Here is a 17,647-nt window from a genome sequence, read left to right as displayed (position 1 = left end):
AGACTCTGGGCCACACCTCCCCACTGCTCCCTTTCCTCGCCCTGTAACTGTCGCCGCTCCCGCCTGCGCCCAGCTTTTATAGTTTAGCTCCGCCTTTCCCCACCCCTCTGTTCCGAACGGGCGCAGCCTACTCACCTAGCCCCGCCCCCCGGGGGCCGTTTGGGCCCCGCTCCGCTTTTGGGTCAGTGCTGACCCCGCCCGCTGTCCTGCCCCCTCATCTCGGGGTAGTGCTAGCCACGCCTCCCTCTTAGCCCCGCCCCCTGCGCTCGTACTAGCTCCGCCTTCCTCCCTGGCCTCGGCGCTTGGGGACATTCAGGTCCCGCCTCTCGTTGTCTCGCGCCCTCGGGGCTGTTCTGACCACGCCCCCTGAGCCCCGGCTAGCCCCGCCCTTCTCCCTCCCCCGGCCGGGGGCTGGGCTAATGGTGGCGCAGCGGACGCTTCTGCTGCGCTGTGACGCAGCCAGAGAGGCTGGGCCTTCCCCTCCTCCGCCGCCGGACGGTGACAGCCCCCGGAGATAGCGAGCGCCGCTGGGGTTGTCGGTGGCTCCTGTCGCCTCGCTCGCCGCCAGGGACCCGGGGAGCAGTTGGCGTTGCGGCTGGCCATGGTCTCCCGCCCGCCGCAGGAGGGGCAGGAGCAGAAGCGGCGGCCGCAGCCGCCATTGCGAGCCGGGGCTGCGGGAGTATGAAGGATGGAAGCGGACGAGGTGACAATTCGTGAGCAGAACTTCCACAGCCAAGTGCGGGAGTACACGGTGCGTACGGGGGTGACCCGCCCCGGAACCCCCACCCCCCTATGCAGCCCGCCCTGTAACCCCCCTTCATCCTGCCCCTCATGCCGCCCGCCCTGTCACACCGTCCCCCCATCCGGCCCTGGAAACTCTCCTCGTTCCGACCCTCATTCTGTCCCCCCAATGCCCCTCATGCCACTTCCCCTCATCCCGCTTGCCCCGAACCCCTCCTATCCCAGCTGCCCTGGAACCCTCTTATTCTGACCCCCATATTGTCTCCTCTGGAACCCTCCTTCATACCACCCCCACATCCTTCCCCCCCCCCCGGAATCCCTCTTCATACCACCCCCACATCCCTCCCAACCTCCTTCATGCCGACCCCTTTCCTGCCCTCCTTTTTGATCCCATCCACTCCTCATCCTGCCTGCCTTGGAACCCTCCCCCCATCCTGCTGTCAAACCCCCTGCCTGCCCCAAATCACCCCCATACCTACCCCTATCCTGTCCCAGAACCTCCCCCTCATACCAACCCCCGATCCTAACCACTCCAGAACCCCCTTTTATATTGTTCCTTTGCATCCCACCCCTGCTCCTCTGCCCACAGTGGAAACCCCCTGTGCTCCCCATCCTATCTGCCCTGGAGCACCCCTCATACCATTCCTCTCCATCCTGCCTGCTCTGGAATCCCCATCCTTATCCTGCCTATCCAGCCCTCTCTGTGACTCTTCCTCAACCCCATCCTGCCTGCCCGTGAACTCCCTAACACTGCCCCAGACCATCCTGCCTGCCTTGTAACCTACCATCATCCTACCTCCCCATTAATCTACTCATAGTGCCCCTCACTGTTCCACTCTATAACCCCCTCATAGTGCCCTCACTATCCTGCCTGCCCTATATATCCCATCTTCACGCTGCTGTCTCTGTATCCTCCTATTTTACCACACCACATCCCCTCATACTATTCCTCCCTCCCTTCATACTGCCCCATATCACACTCTGTCACCTCATACTGCCCTCCATTTATAATACTACCTATTTATTTACCCATAGTGCCACTCCAACTTACCCTATGAGCCACCCTGTATTTCCTCTGATACTGCTTCATGACTCTTATCCATTATAGCCAGGTGCAGGAGTACATGGTGTGCCTGGGGAGGCTTATCTGTGCCCCCATAACACTCTCTCTGCTGTTGCATCTCTTAACCTTAACTCTTAACTCCACAGATAAGTGATAATGTACAGAGGATACATTGCATCCCTATGCTTCTGTACTCCACCCGCACCCTCATGCTGCTGCATCATGCCTCCTACCAGTCAAGTATAGGAATACACAGTATTTACATGTGTCCTTCTCTCCTCAGCCAAGCGTAGGAGTACATAGTGTGTACAGAGGGCATACATTCCTTTCGTACCTCCCTAAAATTCCCCTTCATGCCATCCCCAGTACTGTCCCATGCTCCTCTCTCCCCCATAGTCAAACACAGAAATACACTGAGCATATGGGTGGTATCAACTGCCCCAAGCACCTCTGGAAACAACCAGATGCCACAATACACATAGATAGAGGGTTCTGGTAGGGATCTCACTCTGCACTGTCTCATTCTCCCCCAGCCACATGTGGGAGTATATGGTACATACATAAGTACTGTGAAGTGGGGGCAGACTATTACAGTCAAAAGTACATGCTATGTACTGGAAACATACCATTTCATACTGACCCATACCACTCTTATAAAGTTTGCAAACATATATGCAAAGGTATATACATTACTAGATTATATTTGAAAATTGATCTCTTGAATAAGAATATGATTTCATAATCTAGTAACTTGTGATGGCATATTTGTCAATTTTATTAGACAGCGATATTAAGTTTGGGTGGGCTGTGTAAATCAGGTGGGATGACGGTGAATGGATTATTTGGCAGTGGGAACCTGACTGGATCCCTTAAGTATTCATTTCCATCGTTTCTAAAAAGGTGTAGAACTTTTTGTTAAAGTTTAATATATTGTGGGTGGTGTTTGGACTCTACTGAAGCTGGTTCAAGTTACATATTTTCTCCTGTTTTTATTAAGTGAGCGCTAAAAGTTTAACCAAGTTTGGTGCAAAAGGTCTATTGGAGGGGGTCCCTACTGCAACAGATCCTGAGGCCCATAAAACATGGCTCCTCTATTCGACATATTAACGAATCTGTAGGAGATGTATGTGATAGTGAGACTTCCATCAATGTGGGGTATAGAAATAGCAAATAGTGGCGGGGAAATGAGGATATAGGGGAGGAGGATTTTTTCAGTATAGAGAAAGGCTTGAAGTTTCCTGGGCACCCACCTTCCTTGCCCTCTCTCACTTGCTCCATTCATGACCCCTCTATGTTTCCTTTAATCTGCACTCCTAGGGTATGTCTACACTGCCCTCTTCTTTTGGTGGCATATAGTGTACCTCTACCCATGTAGTCCCCCTATCATGGGTATAAATAGCAGCGTAGCCAAAGAGGCATGACTTAGGCAAGTAAAGACATGCGTGAAGAGTATGGGTCAATATGTGAGTACATATCCTATGGCGACTCTACTCGTCCAAGCTGTGCTGCCCTATCTAGGCTGCTGTTTTTAGCAGTGTACTGTCTTGCTGCCAGTGCCTTTCCCCACTAGAGGGAAAGATTCCAGAAGTGGGGAAAGGCTCTGGTTGGGGAGAAGCAGCAGGAAAAAGCTTGGGGAGCTCTCTGCTGCTGGGGAGGTTCCTGCCTGCCTGCCTGCCTGCCACGGGGAGGTTCCCAGCTTCCTCACCCCTGCCAGAGCCTTTCCTCCCCTCAGTGAAAGGCTGTCAGCAGAACCTTTCCCGGTGCCTCCCTGTTGCTGGAGTCTTTCATTGACATGTGTAGCCACACACTGCACTGTGGAAGCAGCTTACTTTTTGCTGCAGAATATAGCTACATGTACACTACATGCCACTGACACTGGTGTGTAGTGTAGACGTAGTCCTTGGGCTCCTGTGTACCTCCTTATCCACCAGTGCCCTGCCTGTGTTTTGCTCCCACATGTGATGCTTCCTCTTGTGCCTCGTCAAGGTGCCCACGTTCTGAGACTGGAACCATGACTCCATGTTACCTTTCCCTGTACAGCCCAGTGTGACAGTATACAGTGCCTGTAGATGCCCAAAACCTGCCAAAAACTAAGCAAAGATTAACTCACCTATACGTGTAAATGTCCCTGAAGCAGTAGCTTAGATCTTGTACTAGGTCTTACTCTGGTGTAACTTACATTTCTCAGGGGCAGGGACGTGCACAGAAATAAAAAACTGGCCACTTTTGGAGGGGCACTTTCTGTGCCGCTCGAGGATCTGGCTCTCCCTCCTTCGGCCTCGGGGTCGGAGGAGCTGGCTCTCTTCCCCTCCCCCTGCGTCCTGGTGGAGCTCGCTCTCCCGCCCAGCCCGGGGGAGCTGGATCTCCTGCCTTGGCCTGGTGTCAGCGGAGCTCACTTTCCCCACCCTGGAAGCGTTCTGTGCCCCGCTGACTGGTGGCCCCCGTACCCTGCTTGTCCCCCGTTGTGCACACCCCTGCTTAGGGGGTGGTTTATTCATACCCCTGAGCGACATAAATTTTGCTGACATAAGCCATAGTGTAGACATAGCCTAAGTTTATTTGATGATCTTGCTAGGGGTACCTATATTTAGATAACTGAGGCAAAGTATTCTCAGTGAAGGACTTTCTATTCTTGAGCCATTCTTGAGGTGTTAATTGCCCACTTCATTTTATGTGGTTTCTTGCAGTGTTTGTTAACTCCATATGCTTGACAGTCTGTTCCACCTTGTATTTAGCTGTTTACCTTTTCCATACCTCAAGAAGAGCTGTGTAAAGCTCAAAAGCTTGTCTCCTCCACCAATTGAAGTTGGTCAAATAAAAAAGCATTACCTCATCCACCTTGTCTTTCATATTCTTGAGCCAGTTTATTGATCTTTAGTATTATGCAAGACCATCTGTTTTCTCAGGGTTTTGATAGAAGGGATAATGTAGAGGTAGTTCATGTGTATTTTGTTAAATTCATGTACAGTGTGGCCAGAGCGTCTCATAAATGCATTTTAGAAGTATAGAAATAAAAGTAGTCCCTATCTATAGCGAAGTGAGAGTGTATCCCCCATGCAGCTTACCTGCAGCCTCCTATACCTCTTAACAGTTACGAAGTATATGGTGAGTATCATTTTAGCCCAATTTCTTTTTATCTCCCCAATGCTTCCTGAAGCAAAATGAAGTACACAGTAACACTCTTGTGCACCCTCCTGTTACCCTGAGTCTTGTCCCCTGCTAATCAAGGCAATACACACAACATCCACATCAGGAACTGTACTGTAACCTAAATACCACCACTTTCCAGTATTTTAACAGTGAGTTGTGCATAGTTATCTCCACAACTGAGATAATATGCTCCACCTTCTGATGTGTGCATATAACATCAATTTAAACCAGGGTAGGAGGCAGTGATATAACTAAGGGAAGAGTTTGGCATTAGTTACATAGTGTTATAATGGAGTGAATTTCTGATGGATTATGTGACAGTATACAAGTGAGTGAACTTTACCAAATCTGCTAGTATTTTAGCAGTTTTAAAGATTGTGTGATATAAATAAAAATAGTCTTTGTTTTGTGTCAGGAAAGCGTAGTTCTTGTTTCTCCCAATAGCATGCTTTAGGAAGGGAAACAACAAACTTCCTGTAGATGAAAGAAATGAAATAATTTCTGATGCTCTTTTTTAAAAACAGCTGCATGAAATTCCTAGATTACAGTTCTGTGGTTTGATAAAACTCCTAAATAAATCCTTAATCTAATAATTTCTCTATTATAATTGGCCTGTTCTAAATGTTTCATTTTTGAAAACAGGTAAAATAAAACTGACATATGATCAAATTTTTCTTTAGTAAAGGAGTTCTCTCTTCCCCTGGATTGGTGTACTCACTGCATGGAAGAAGGCAAGCACATGTGGTATGGGTTTTAACCATGCCACAAATTTATTAGTCAAATTACCTCCAAGGTACCCCTCCGGGGACAGTCCACTGCAGTCACTCGCACCCCATTGATCATTTGCCAATTTTTGTGGGCTCCCACCATCGGGGGAGCCAATCATCACACTAGGAGAGTCTACGGGCACTTCCATTTGTCTGCTAGCATCCCTCCTCCTTCCAGGGCTTGAGGCGACAGGGTACTTCGACCCCCAGAGAGCACGGTCATCAAGCACATTGGTGGGGCAGTCCCACAGGTAGTGCTCCTGCCCCAGTTTGTTTGCTGCAGGGCTTAGATATGATACTCCCATCTCATAAAGAGATGCCCTTGGGATGCCCACTATGTTACCTTTTTGGATCTGGAGCCTAAATCAATGGCGTTCCTGCATGGGGCACCTGCCACGAGGCACCAGCATCAGTTGGGCTGCTTCCATCCCACCCTGCATGGGCTACTAGAAGTTTGGCCAGCGCAATACCGAGATCATCTAGGAACGTATTGCACTTATATCAGAGAGATGCACTCCTTCCTTTACATAAAGCTCAGTCATACTCTGAGCTTCGTGACCATGTCTGATAATAGAGCTACCTCGGGACTGCAGCCATGTTTCTACTTTCTATGGTCCTTCCTGTAGGCCATCTTTTTGTGGGTGTACTGCAGTTGGCCAAACCTTGCGGGCCAACATCTCCAACAGTACTATCCCCACACTGGGAAATGTGTTCACCGGCAGTCCAATATTCTGCTTAACCTTCAAAATCAGTTTGAGGTTGGAGCACATTCCCAGGTTGTTCTTCCCTAGGTGGATAATGATGATGTCAGGCGTATCCTCCCAGGGTGCCAGCCCATGCAAGAAGAGCATGAGCTGATCCCAGGATATGCCCTGTCTGCCATGCCAATACAGAATCGCATCCCTTCCAATGTCCACCTGTGAGCCTCTCTCCAAATTACGTGCTCTCTTGTAAGCCCAGTGCACAATGCTGTGCTCTCAAATCCCTATTCTCGACTGTGTGTGCTGCAATATATTCTTTATGATCGACATGGGGGAGGAAGCAGACATGATGAAAACCTGTGGTGCTTACAGCCCACCGCCTGCATTACCTTCCCCTCAGACACCTGCCGTAGGAATTACACACCCTGGATTGCCGTGTCCTATAGCCTGGACCTGTGACTCACCCATGCCCAACTGGGTAGCCACTGTTGAGGCGTCTGTACAGAGAGAGTGGGAGGCATGCTCTCCTGGTGGCAAGATCAAGAGTAAGAGCTGTTTCTAAAAGACTCCCACAAACTGGAATTTGGTTAGGAAGGAATGGTCACTGTGTAGAAACAGGGGACCCCCCCTCGCTGGGTTGGCATTGAGCCACATATATGTGCAGTTCCTGTACAGATGCAGGTTCATCTTACCAGAACGGTGCAGAACAACAGCCTCGCTGAACCGCCTTTGATCTGTTTTTGACCTGTGGACTTTGAGCTATAGAGAATCACCTTCCCACTGCACGTCATGTAGTTTGGGAGCCCGCCCTGAAGAGTCTCTGTTGGCTGAAGGCCCCAGCTCACTGACCTGAAAGGCCCCAAAGAAAGCCAACAGAAAGGCTTCCTTGAAGAGTACAACTTCACACCTGCCCACCCGTGAATGGCAGATGCAAGGAAGAACCTAAACTGATTGGCTTAGTACCTGCAAGGTCACTGGTTTCCTGACATTGCTCCGTGTCCCAGCAGCCTGTGCCCAACCTTCCAGCATCCTATGGGCCATGAATCCCCTACAGGGGTCCAGATGACCTACAGACCCGCAGTCAAAGGACACCACAGCTAACTGGTTAGCTATTGTCGGTGGTGCCAGCCATTGCCTATGTAGCGAGATCATGAACTGCCAGGTTTTGGAGATATGGGCCCTGGGGAGACTCTCAGCCCGCTGAATGCTTGGAATGCCTCAAACGCCATCATGTAGGCCAAACAGATGCATGGTGCAATGATCCCTTGGCTGTGGATATTGCTTCTAGCAACCAAGATTTCATAGGGCTGCCAGCATCTGGTTTGGTACCTCTGTGACCTCTGATGTTAGTGCTCTGAATCTGTCGACTGGCTGTTGAGAGAGAGCATCAGTTATGCCTTTGGTAAGCCCACGTACGTGCTTGTCAGTGAAAGGAATGTTGCATTGGCGAAAATGGAGAACGAAAGTCCTCACAAACCTCATTATCCTGGCAGATTTAGCGGACTGAAAGTTCACCAAGTGACTAACCGCTTGATTGTTGCACCAAAACCTCATCCTCTTGTCCTTGAACTCCCCATCCTGAATAGTGACCAGAATGGGGAAGAAATCCAGGAACGTGATGTCCTTCAAAACTCGACTCCCTCCATTCCTGGGGCCACTCATGGGCAGACCAGTGCTCCCTGAAATACAAGCCAAAATCTATCCTGCTTGCTGCATCTGAGTGGACTTGCAGGTCAGCCTTGATCATGTAAACATCCCACCATACAGACACCCTGTTACAGTGAGTGAGGAATCAGTGCCAGGTCTTTCTTCATCTCTGTAGTGACCTTCATAAAGTGGTGTGGGCCCATATCTCAATAGTAGCAGTAGCAAACTGCTCACAAAAGGCATGCCCGGAGGCTATGACTTTCCATATAATGTTCAAGTTGTCCAACAGGGATTGGAGATCCCTTAGACAAATGTTTTTGGTCCTGCTGACTCTAACAACCATATGTATTTTTAGCGCCATGAATTTGTCCCAACTTAGGTGGGATTGCCCCTGGACTGTGTTGTGCTCCATACCTAGGTACATAAATGTGTTCTCAGGTCCCTCAGTTTTTTCATCAGCTAGGGGAATACCCAATTTGCTCATCAGCTCCTGAAAAACCCAAAGGGAGCCCCTTACACTCATCCTGCCTGAAAACAGAAAATTGTCCAGATAGTGTGTGACCTGTTGGCATCCTGCACACCGCCTGACTGCTCAGTCTAGCCTTGTGCTGAATTTTTTCAAAGATTGCCCATGAAATAGCACAGCCCATGGGCATTGTTCTGTCCACATAAAGCTGATCATGAAAGAGGTTGCAGTCATCTGGGTGGCCTGGGAAAAGGCAGAAGGCTGACTTAATGTCGTTCTTTGCAAGCAAGGCAAAAAGGCAGTATAAGGTGCCATGTGCCTAATGTTGAATAATGCGTAGCACATGGTGAACAGCCTGGGGTTGATTGCATTGTTCACCGATTTCTCTCTTTTGGGTATAAGAGATGGTACTCACCAGGAACTTTTAGGGAGAAGGCCCACAGGGGAGATATGGAGATCAGGCAACAGCATTTGCTGGACAGACTCTGCCCAAACCAACCTACTTTTGAATCTTAACCTCGCATCTGTTAAAGGGATATTTGCCATTTTGTGCACCCTCTCCCCTTCTATGGGATCGTGAACAAAACCCTCCCACAAATATATAGAATCCTCTTCCTTGGAATAATCCCTTAAAAGGTGGCTAAAACACCCAAGTTAATTGAAGATATTGCCTTTTTCAGCCATTGTGGCCCTGACCCTGCTCTGTGCTGTCTTGGGTTGCTCCCCCCATCCTCTGGGGAGGGTGTGCTTAAAACATGGGCAGCTTGAATATTCGTGCTTGCCTCCACAATGCCTGCATTCATGCCTAAACCTACAGGATGCATGAAAACACTTCCCTGTCTCAGTGTACACCCAGCATGAAAGCCTGGGCTGGCCAGGTGTGGGTGCCTTGATCCTCACCCTGTCCCCCCTTTTCACACCCTGACTTTACCAGTATATAGCCACTATTGATGTAAGGGCCTGTAACAGGCTCCCCCAAGCCAGGCACTACAGCCATAGTTCCTGATTGGTTTCATTCCAGCACAAGAAGTGGTTCAGGGTTCCCTCATTCTAAATTGCTCATCCTACCAGAGCCCTGAGGTGCCTCAAAAAGTATTATACAGCCTGCATAATATATCTAGTACTTCAGCATGGGCCTATGCATTGCTGGTTATAGCTGTCCCATCATTCCCATGTAGGTGATTTAGGCTATAAGCTTGTTGTCCCAATTCATCTCTATCTTTGGGCGCCTTATACTATCTTTTTCTCTCCTCTCCACTTTATCCCTTTCCTCCAATATAGGCTCTCCCTGAACTGCAGGGAGAATACGTCCATGTAATCCACTCGCCATATCTTCTCCTGTGTTAACTGAAGGATGGGCCCCCAACTGATCTGAAGCAGCTGCATACGAGACTGCATTCAGACCCACATTAGTGGACCTCCTGGATTGCTGCATTAAAGGCTGTGGGGCCGGCAGCTGTGATACTGGAATCTGTAAGGCTACCATCTGAGGAACCAGTGGCTGGAGGGTTGTCCACTGGGGGCTCTGGGCATTGTGGTCCGCTGTACCTGCAGTCAAAATCCGGGCTTTGGAGCAGAGCCTGGAGCTGGAGTGCGGAGCAGCTCCGGAGTAGTGGAGCTGCAGGTTTTTGCCTGGAGCTGGAGCGGAGCCGGAGCACAGCTCCAAAGCCCCGGTAGCCATTGGACATGTTTTGTGACCTCTCCTCTGTTCATGTCCCACTTGTGTGCCCCTGCAGGCCTGACTCTGAAGCCACCCGGAGCCCACCCTGTTGCTCCCACCAGAACTGTGTGTCTGAGACAGCAGGAGTTGAGAGAGTGCTAAACCCCAAACACATGCATTTGGGGGCAGGGCTAAACAACCATGGCCTGCTGCCTGCTCTCCCAGGTGGTCTTGCCTGTTTGTGAACTCACTCTACTGCAGGAACCGGGGTGTCCCATGCTGTGCCTGACTGTTTTCCTGAGCTGCAGTCCATTTTGGATCAGACTGAATCACCTCCATGAATTGCCCTATTCCTGGATACTTAGTATGTGGTTCCCTTCCCGACATCATGCTTTTTTCTTTCCCCTTCCTGACCTTTCTGTTTGCCTCCTGCTCCAGGATAGGCAACACACATCCTCCTGCATCTGGCGGCTGCAATGGGTCTGTTAGCCCGTCCTACTGCCCTACTGTGTCTTGGTCCCAGCCCTGCAGCTGGCCAACCATGTGCCCTGCACAGTCAACCAGAGTTTGATCATTGCCAGACTGCTGCCTATGATCCATGTGCACTGCATGCTTTGTTCCTATTTGGCTGCTGGAAACCAGCAAACGGGAAGTGGCCTTGTGCACTGGGCTTTTATAATGGCTCCAAATCTTGAGCCATATCCCACAAGACCTCAAGCCTACCCCAGAATTCCTGTGGGGGCTGGTGTCAAGTATCAAGGGGTAGCCGTGTTAGTCTATATCTACAAAAACAACAAGGAGTCTGGTGGCACCTTAAAGACTAACAGATTTATTTGGGCATAAGCTTTTATGCCCAAATAAATCTGTTAGTCTTTAAGGTGCCACCAGACTCCTTGTTGTTTTTGTGGGGGTTGGAAATCTCATGGGATCTGGCCTATCCTGTCTTTTTGACCTCTCTGTCGCGGGAGCCATCGAACCACAACCCTGGCTAGGCTTGTGGACTTCAAATCATTTCAAATGCCAGATGAAAGGCTCTCAACCCTTTGTAATGAATGGTGTGCGTCTCCCCCCCCCCCCCATAAGTCCCAGAGATATGTCATGTCAGCTCTTGGTCATCTCATGTTTGTGAAAGTTGTTGCATTGACCACATGGAGATAATAAAATAATTTATTTAGTGAATAGGGAATAATAATGCAAACCTTTCTATGCTATCAACATACTATTTTGTCTTAGAGGGATCGCTTCTCTGGTGATTGAGTAGTAGAGTCTACACCAGTGATTCTCAAACTTTTGTACTGGTGCCCCCTTTCATGTAGCAAGCCTCTGAGTGCGACCCCCCCCCCCCTTATAAATTAAAAACACTTTTAAATATATTTAACACCACTATAAATGCTGGAGGGAAAGCGGGGTTTGGGGTAGAGGCTGACAGCTTGCGACCCCTCATGTAATAACCTCGCGACCCCCTCAGAGGTCCCAACCCCCAGTTTGAGAACTACTGGTTTACACCCATTTCTTGATCTCTCTCTTAGACTGTCATCAAGGATGCCAGTTGTTGTGTGGTACTTGTTCAGTATAGTTTCAATCAATTTGACTGGTACTGAAGTTAGGCTTACTGGCCTATAATTGCCAGAATTGCCTCTGGAGCGCTGCAAGCTCTGTTCCTTTTGGCTGCTGGAAACCAGCAACCAGGAAGTGGCCTTCTGTACAAAGCTGACTCTTTTCACCATGACTCTTTGATGACTGTAATGCAAATTAATTTGCTGTTCTGGCATAATGACCTGTTGTCCAGAAAAGCTGTTGGAGCAGTCTAAACTATTCCCTAGTTCAGCATTTCTCAAATGCGGCCACCAGGGGCTTTTAATGTGGCCACGACAGCCTTCGTGCAGTGATAGGGACGGGGTGAGGGGGAGGGGTGACAAAGCACCAGCCATTCCCCCTCCGTCCCTGTTGCTCCTGGATGTTCCGCCTTGCACCACCTCTGCATGGCTTTGGTGCTAAGCCCTGGCTCCGGCTGCGCGGCAGTGGGTGCTGAGCCCCAGCTCTGGCCATGCTGCTCCAGTCATGGGGTTTGGGACTCTGACCCCTGGCTTTGGCCACACAGCCCCAGCCACTGGTGCTGATCCACAGCCGCACTGCAGCAGGCGCCGACCCTCGGCTCTGGTCCCAGGCTCCAGCCGTGTGGTGATGGGAGCCGACCCTGGATGCTGACCCCTGGCCATGCAGCAGCGAGTGCCAGGTGCTGACCCCTGCCTTCGGCCACGTGGCCCGGGGCTTCGGCACTCAGCTCCTGGCTCTGGCCGTGTGGCACTGGGCATTGGCCCTGGGCAGCAACCCACAGCTCTGGCCATGCAGCAGCAAGCTCCATTCCCCAGCTCTGGCCATGCAGCTCCGGCCGTGTAGCTCCTGCTCTGGGCTCTGGCCGCAGAGGGTGCCGACTTCTAGTGCTGGCCATGCTGTGGTAGGGCTCATTACCCCGCCTGGCTCCCGCTGCCTTCCTGGCCTCGCATTCATCCCCAACATCACTCCGGGTCCCCCACTGCCTCCCCTGGCCCCATATCCATTCAAGTATTGCTCCTGGCACCTGCTGCCTCCCTCTCCTACCTCCCTATCCAGGGCTTAATTTGTCTTGAGGCTTGCTGAGAAAATGATATTCACAAACATGCAAGTATCACTTTTTCACAGCAGACTCACTAGCTAGTTGGGAGGCTGTGAAAAAAGATATGTGTATGTTTGTTAATATCACTTACCACTTTTCACAGCCTCCCATGTAACTACTAAGTGTACTGTGAAAAGTGATATTAACAAGTATACAAATATCATTTTTCAAAGCATTAATTTTATTACTTAGTCTGCAAAAAAAACAAAAGGAAAAAAAAATAAAGCCCTAATTTACGATTTGAATGTGTACATGTGCATATTTATTTTTCCTAAAGTTAATTACATATTTTAGGAAAAAAGTGTCAGTGCAGCCACCAGCAAGAGTTGATGGCTGCACTTTGAGGCCACCAAATTTTTTGTTGTGAGAACCCCTGCCCTAACTAATGTGGTCTTACAACACAGGTACAGCACTTTTTAAAGGGAAAGGCTGAGACATGACTAACCTGATTCAGTAAACAGGAAGTTTAGAAGCCAAGAGTGAATCTGTTAAAGTCAATATGTATTTTGTTGACTTCAGTGGGGCCTGGATTTTACCCTTAAATAAACCTTGGATGTCTTTTTGAAAAAAATGCTCTCGCTCATCTGCGAGATATGGGTGAGTCTGTAATTTCTTCTTCACGTAGATGTTGTTTGAAGTATTGTAGTGGATTGTGCAGGTTAGGCAGTGCTCCACTCTAGTTTGATACTAATGGTTAGTTTAGTATGCTTATTGCTGAAGTCTGTGCTATTTCCTGTCCTTACTTAAGGGAATAGAACATGGTGTGATTATACACAGCTTTGTAAAATTTGATCAAGTTCCTACTGAGTTTCTGGCTTGTCCGAACAATTACGGTTTTTTTCCATCCTAGTAGATTTGTTTATACAACAAAATGTATTGTTCCAGTTTCCTCTGGTGCTGTTCACTGTTCATTCTAAGCCAAAACTGTTAGCTTGGTGCTGTGAGCTATTTTAGCCTCTTTGATTTTCTTAGCATTTACTTTCTAAGCAAATACTCTTTGATCCCCAAGATTTTTTTGTAAGAATCCTTTTTTCTGTGACGCTTGGCAGATCATGGGTGTCTCCCTGAATGTTGTGGTTAGAATTGTGACACAGTATTCCAAGGACATGCAAGGTGACATTCCTGATTAGCTATGAAGTTCCATTTCTATACAGTGTTTATTTTAATCAAAATTCCTTTGTAATTCCATGTGGAATTCTTCAATTTAGAAAAGCAAAATAGATTTTGAATTTTTAATGGCTTAACTCAATCTTATACCTGAAGTTTTCTTGGCAACATAAAAACAATGGTTCATGTGTATTTTGCAGGGAAAAACCTGTGGAAGAAGATGATTTTGTAGCCATAGAAGTAATGGTCAGAAACCGAATAGCAACACTGGTGCTAATTTAACATTTTGTGGAAACTAGTAAGTTCCATAAAGTGTATTATGTGTGAATAATCAGTTGTCAGAGTAAGTTTAAACAAAAGCTGTGATAACTGTTATAGCTTTATGCAAGTTGAGGCAAACTTTGAAACAGTATTGGGCTATAGTTTAGTATTTAGTGTTCATATGAAAGCCGGGGGTGGGGGTCTTTGGAAAGAGGCACTTGAAAAAGTTAGTTCAAAAGTGCCTTATGGCAATGAGTATACAGCAGGGGCTAGTTAATTGGCGTGAAGAACATTCATTTTGCTATTTTTTTACCTCCCTCCATCTTAATGGAATATTTTTCTGTCAAAGATGGTAGAAAGAGACTCTCAAAAAAAAAAAAAAAAAAAAAACCCTCTCCAAATGTAGGCATTCCCAGCAGTATGCAACATTTATTTTTGGCTACAACAGAAGTATGATTAAATTTTGATAACAAGTGCCATTATGGTCAGAAAATTCAGTGTTTTTACTCTTCATGCCTCTCTTACTTTGGCATCTCTTTTTTCCCCCCTCCTCACTAGATTACTGTGTCTCAGGATGGTCAGACGCTCAGGATACTTCTGCTGTATGAATTATGCTGTGCAATATTTTCTCCTGGCATTTGCGCTCTATAGGCAGCAGAAGTTGGTAGTTGTAGAATGAGAGATTGTAGTGAAGCACCATAGGCCTGCTGATAGGGCACTGCTGGTGCTACCCACTCCAGCTCTCCAAAGATCAGGTCCAGGACAACTGCCCCGCTTCTCTCCCTGGTGGTATTCTTGTTTAAAACCATAATGGAATTTTCGTGGCAGGCAGAGACAAAAGGAAGCAAGATGATAATTAGAATGATGTTTTCAAAGATGGTCATCACAAAACTTTTTACAAAATACTTCAGTGTGTGTTACTGAATGTTAAAATTTGTAAAAACTCTTGAATTCCATTAAACTTAACTACCTCAGCTGTTCTCCCTCTCCCTGCAGATTTGAAGGGGTGTCTGAGTCCTATGTTGCTTTTGACATCATAAGCAATTCTTGTTTCCACATTCATGAGGAGCTGCTACTTAATTCATTCTTGTAATGCTTCTGGAACATAGAAATGGCAACAGCATGGGGCTCTGGGAACAGTTTTGCAGAGAGAGGGGAAGCCACAATAGAGTTATGAATATAAACTTTAAGTTTTGTGAAATTTTACAAATTTAACTTTTAGTAACGAATATTTACATTTAAAGTGCCATCCACATTTTATGATTGCCTGCATTTTTGACCAGTACAAATACATCTGCAATTTCGAAACTTCTCTAAGTATTGGTCTTGGATAAGTAATTAGGGAGACATGTTTAGTCCCTGAAAACTTGGGGCAGTTTCAGCTTATTTTGGATGGTTGTGCTTTTTCCATGTAGGCACAGGCTGCAGAACCTAGGAGGCCACCTGGGCTGTGACCTGACCACTTTTAAGCAGTTAGGATTGCTACCTGGCTGTCTGTTTTTTTTACTGCCTTCTCGGTTGTAATGTGCCATTGTTTTCATTTTTATAAGTGGAAAAAAAACCTCTGGCAAATAGCAACTGTAAGCTGTGGCGTGCTGGTGGCCACACAGCAGTCCTGTAGCTATGATGCACAGGTCCAATGGCTGGGAGCACTGCTGGAGTGGCACCTAGGTCCCACAATGTGTGCTGGGCCCTTAACAGGCCAAAACTGCAGTGGCGGAGGCTTCTGCTCCTCTCTGCACAGGGGACTGGAAAACAGGGTGGACGGTCTCAAGGCTTGCCAGCAGGGAAGGGTAGGGAGTCAGGAATTGGGTATAGGAGGCAGGGGCTTTCTCAAGGGTTGGGGCTCCTGGGAGGGGGTGAGCCATGGCCCCTCCTGACTTTAAATGGCACTCCACAACCCCTGCATGGAGCTGGCTGTTTTCCTGCAAACAAGCTAGAGAGTAGGAGGTAAACTGTAATGGACAGACATTCACTGCCAATAATTTCAGTTCAAAATAATCGGTTTTGAAAACTATTTGACTTAAAAAAACTATTTGAAATGGATAATCTATGTTAAGGCCTTAACTTATAATAGTTATTAAAATAACAAATAAAATACAAAAAAAATTTAAGCAGTATGTGTTATGCTGCAAAATTTTAAAGAAAGTCAAGCTACTAGTGATTGGTGGAAGTGACTGGTTAAGTGCTTGGACGCAGAGTGTGTTGAAGTGCTTTTGGTGGCAGCAGTCTTTCTGCACCTGCACCTGTAGAAGAGCCTATCTTCTTCATTTCAGTTGATAAAACAGAAACACTTGTTTTCCTTCCTCCAATCTATGAATAAAGCGAGGCGTGAAAGGATGAGATCTACTATTCTAAGATCTTGAAGGATATAGGGACCAGAAACAATCAATTCAATTCACTGTTAGGGATACTTTCTTTGTTTAATACATTATTTAGTTTTAAATGCATAACATGTTTGGCTAAGAAAAAGTTTATCAGTAAGTTTTATTTAATCCATAAAAACATTATAAAAATGCTGGTTTTGTGCATTTTAAGGAAATTGACAGCATTTCATACCATAAGTTAAATAGGGATGTGGTTTTAGAATGTACTAATATTTTGTACAGAATATATCAGCAGCGTGGGAGAACTTATGTACAAAGGGAATGGACTGATACGTGGGGTACTACCATGCTCATAAAAAGGGTTTTTGGGGACAAGAGTATCAATTTTTAAAGAATGAAGGAGAAATACAGGGTGGGGAGAGAATGGAGAAATTGAGGGAAGAAATAAGGAAACAAAAATGGGGTTTTTATATTAGCCATACAAAATGTAAATAAGTTACTAAATAACTTATTTTTGCAAATGAGATGCCTCAGATTCAGTGGTCTTGAGCTCTATCAATAGATTGAAGTAAGGCACTGCTACAGGCAAGTTTAAAACTCAAGCAATTGTTTAGTTTTGTAGTGGATGACTCCTGAAACCCGTCTTCTGATGGGTTCTGGAGGCCTGGTAGGAACTGTCAAGGGCACTTGTCCAGGGATTGAGCAGTGTTTCCAGCAGCTGGGAGGTAGAGCAAGTATGGATTTCTGCCTGGAATCCTGGCTTTCCCTATGTCTCTGGTGCTGGAAACCATTCCCAGTGAACACTTCTATGCATCTAGCTTCTCAAGTACCTGTTCAGAACCTAGGAACTGACAAGAGAAAATGGGTCAATCCAATGTATGTCCTCAGGGGCCGAAGAGGGAACCTGAAGGGAGACTGATGGAACAAGTGGAGGTATTTTCTTGGGCTTACAGGAAGGTCATGGAGCTGGGAGAAATGGGAATCAGCCACTTAGAGGGGATTGGTCAGCTGTTAGGGTGGATGTGGTATGATGAAAAGCTGAATTAATATTCCTCAGTAATCTAAGTAAGGATACTGTGATGGGACCACTGACCTCTCATG

General features: G+C 47.3%; 1 protein-coding gene across 4 annotated transcripts in view; it reads left to right on the top strand.

Annotated features, from left to right (window-relative positions):
- The first annotated feature begins 385 nt into the window (after positions 1-385).
- Positions 386-17,647, top strand: part of LMBR1 (limb development membrane protein 1) — a 138,317-nt gene continuing 121,055 nt past the window's right edge. For 3 of the 4 annotated variants that reach the window (XM_005297203.4, XM_042859093.2, XM_065582747.1), the window contains exon 1: positions 386-751. In XM_005297203.4, coding sequence (XP_005297260.1) covers positions 689-751 — 63 coding nt within the window. In that variant the 5' untranslated portion in view covers positions 386-688. The remainder of the gene's footprint in view (positions 752-17,647) is intronic. The other variant, XM_065582749.1, reaches the window with a different exon arrangement.

Source organism: Chrysemys picta, chromosome 2, assembly GCF_011386835.1.
Source record: "Chrysemys picta bellii isolate R12L10 chromosome 2, ASM1138683v2, whole genome shotgun sequence".
NCBI classification, from domain to species: Eukaryota; Metazoa; Chordata; order Testudines; family Emydidae; genus Chrysemys; species Chrysemys picta.
Note: the sequence above shows the minus strand (reverse complement) of the source record. Positions and strands in the feature narration are given on the sequence as shown.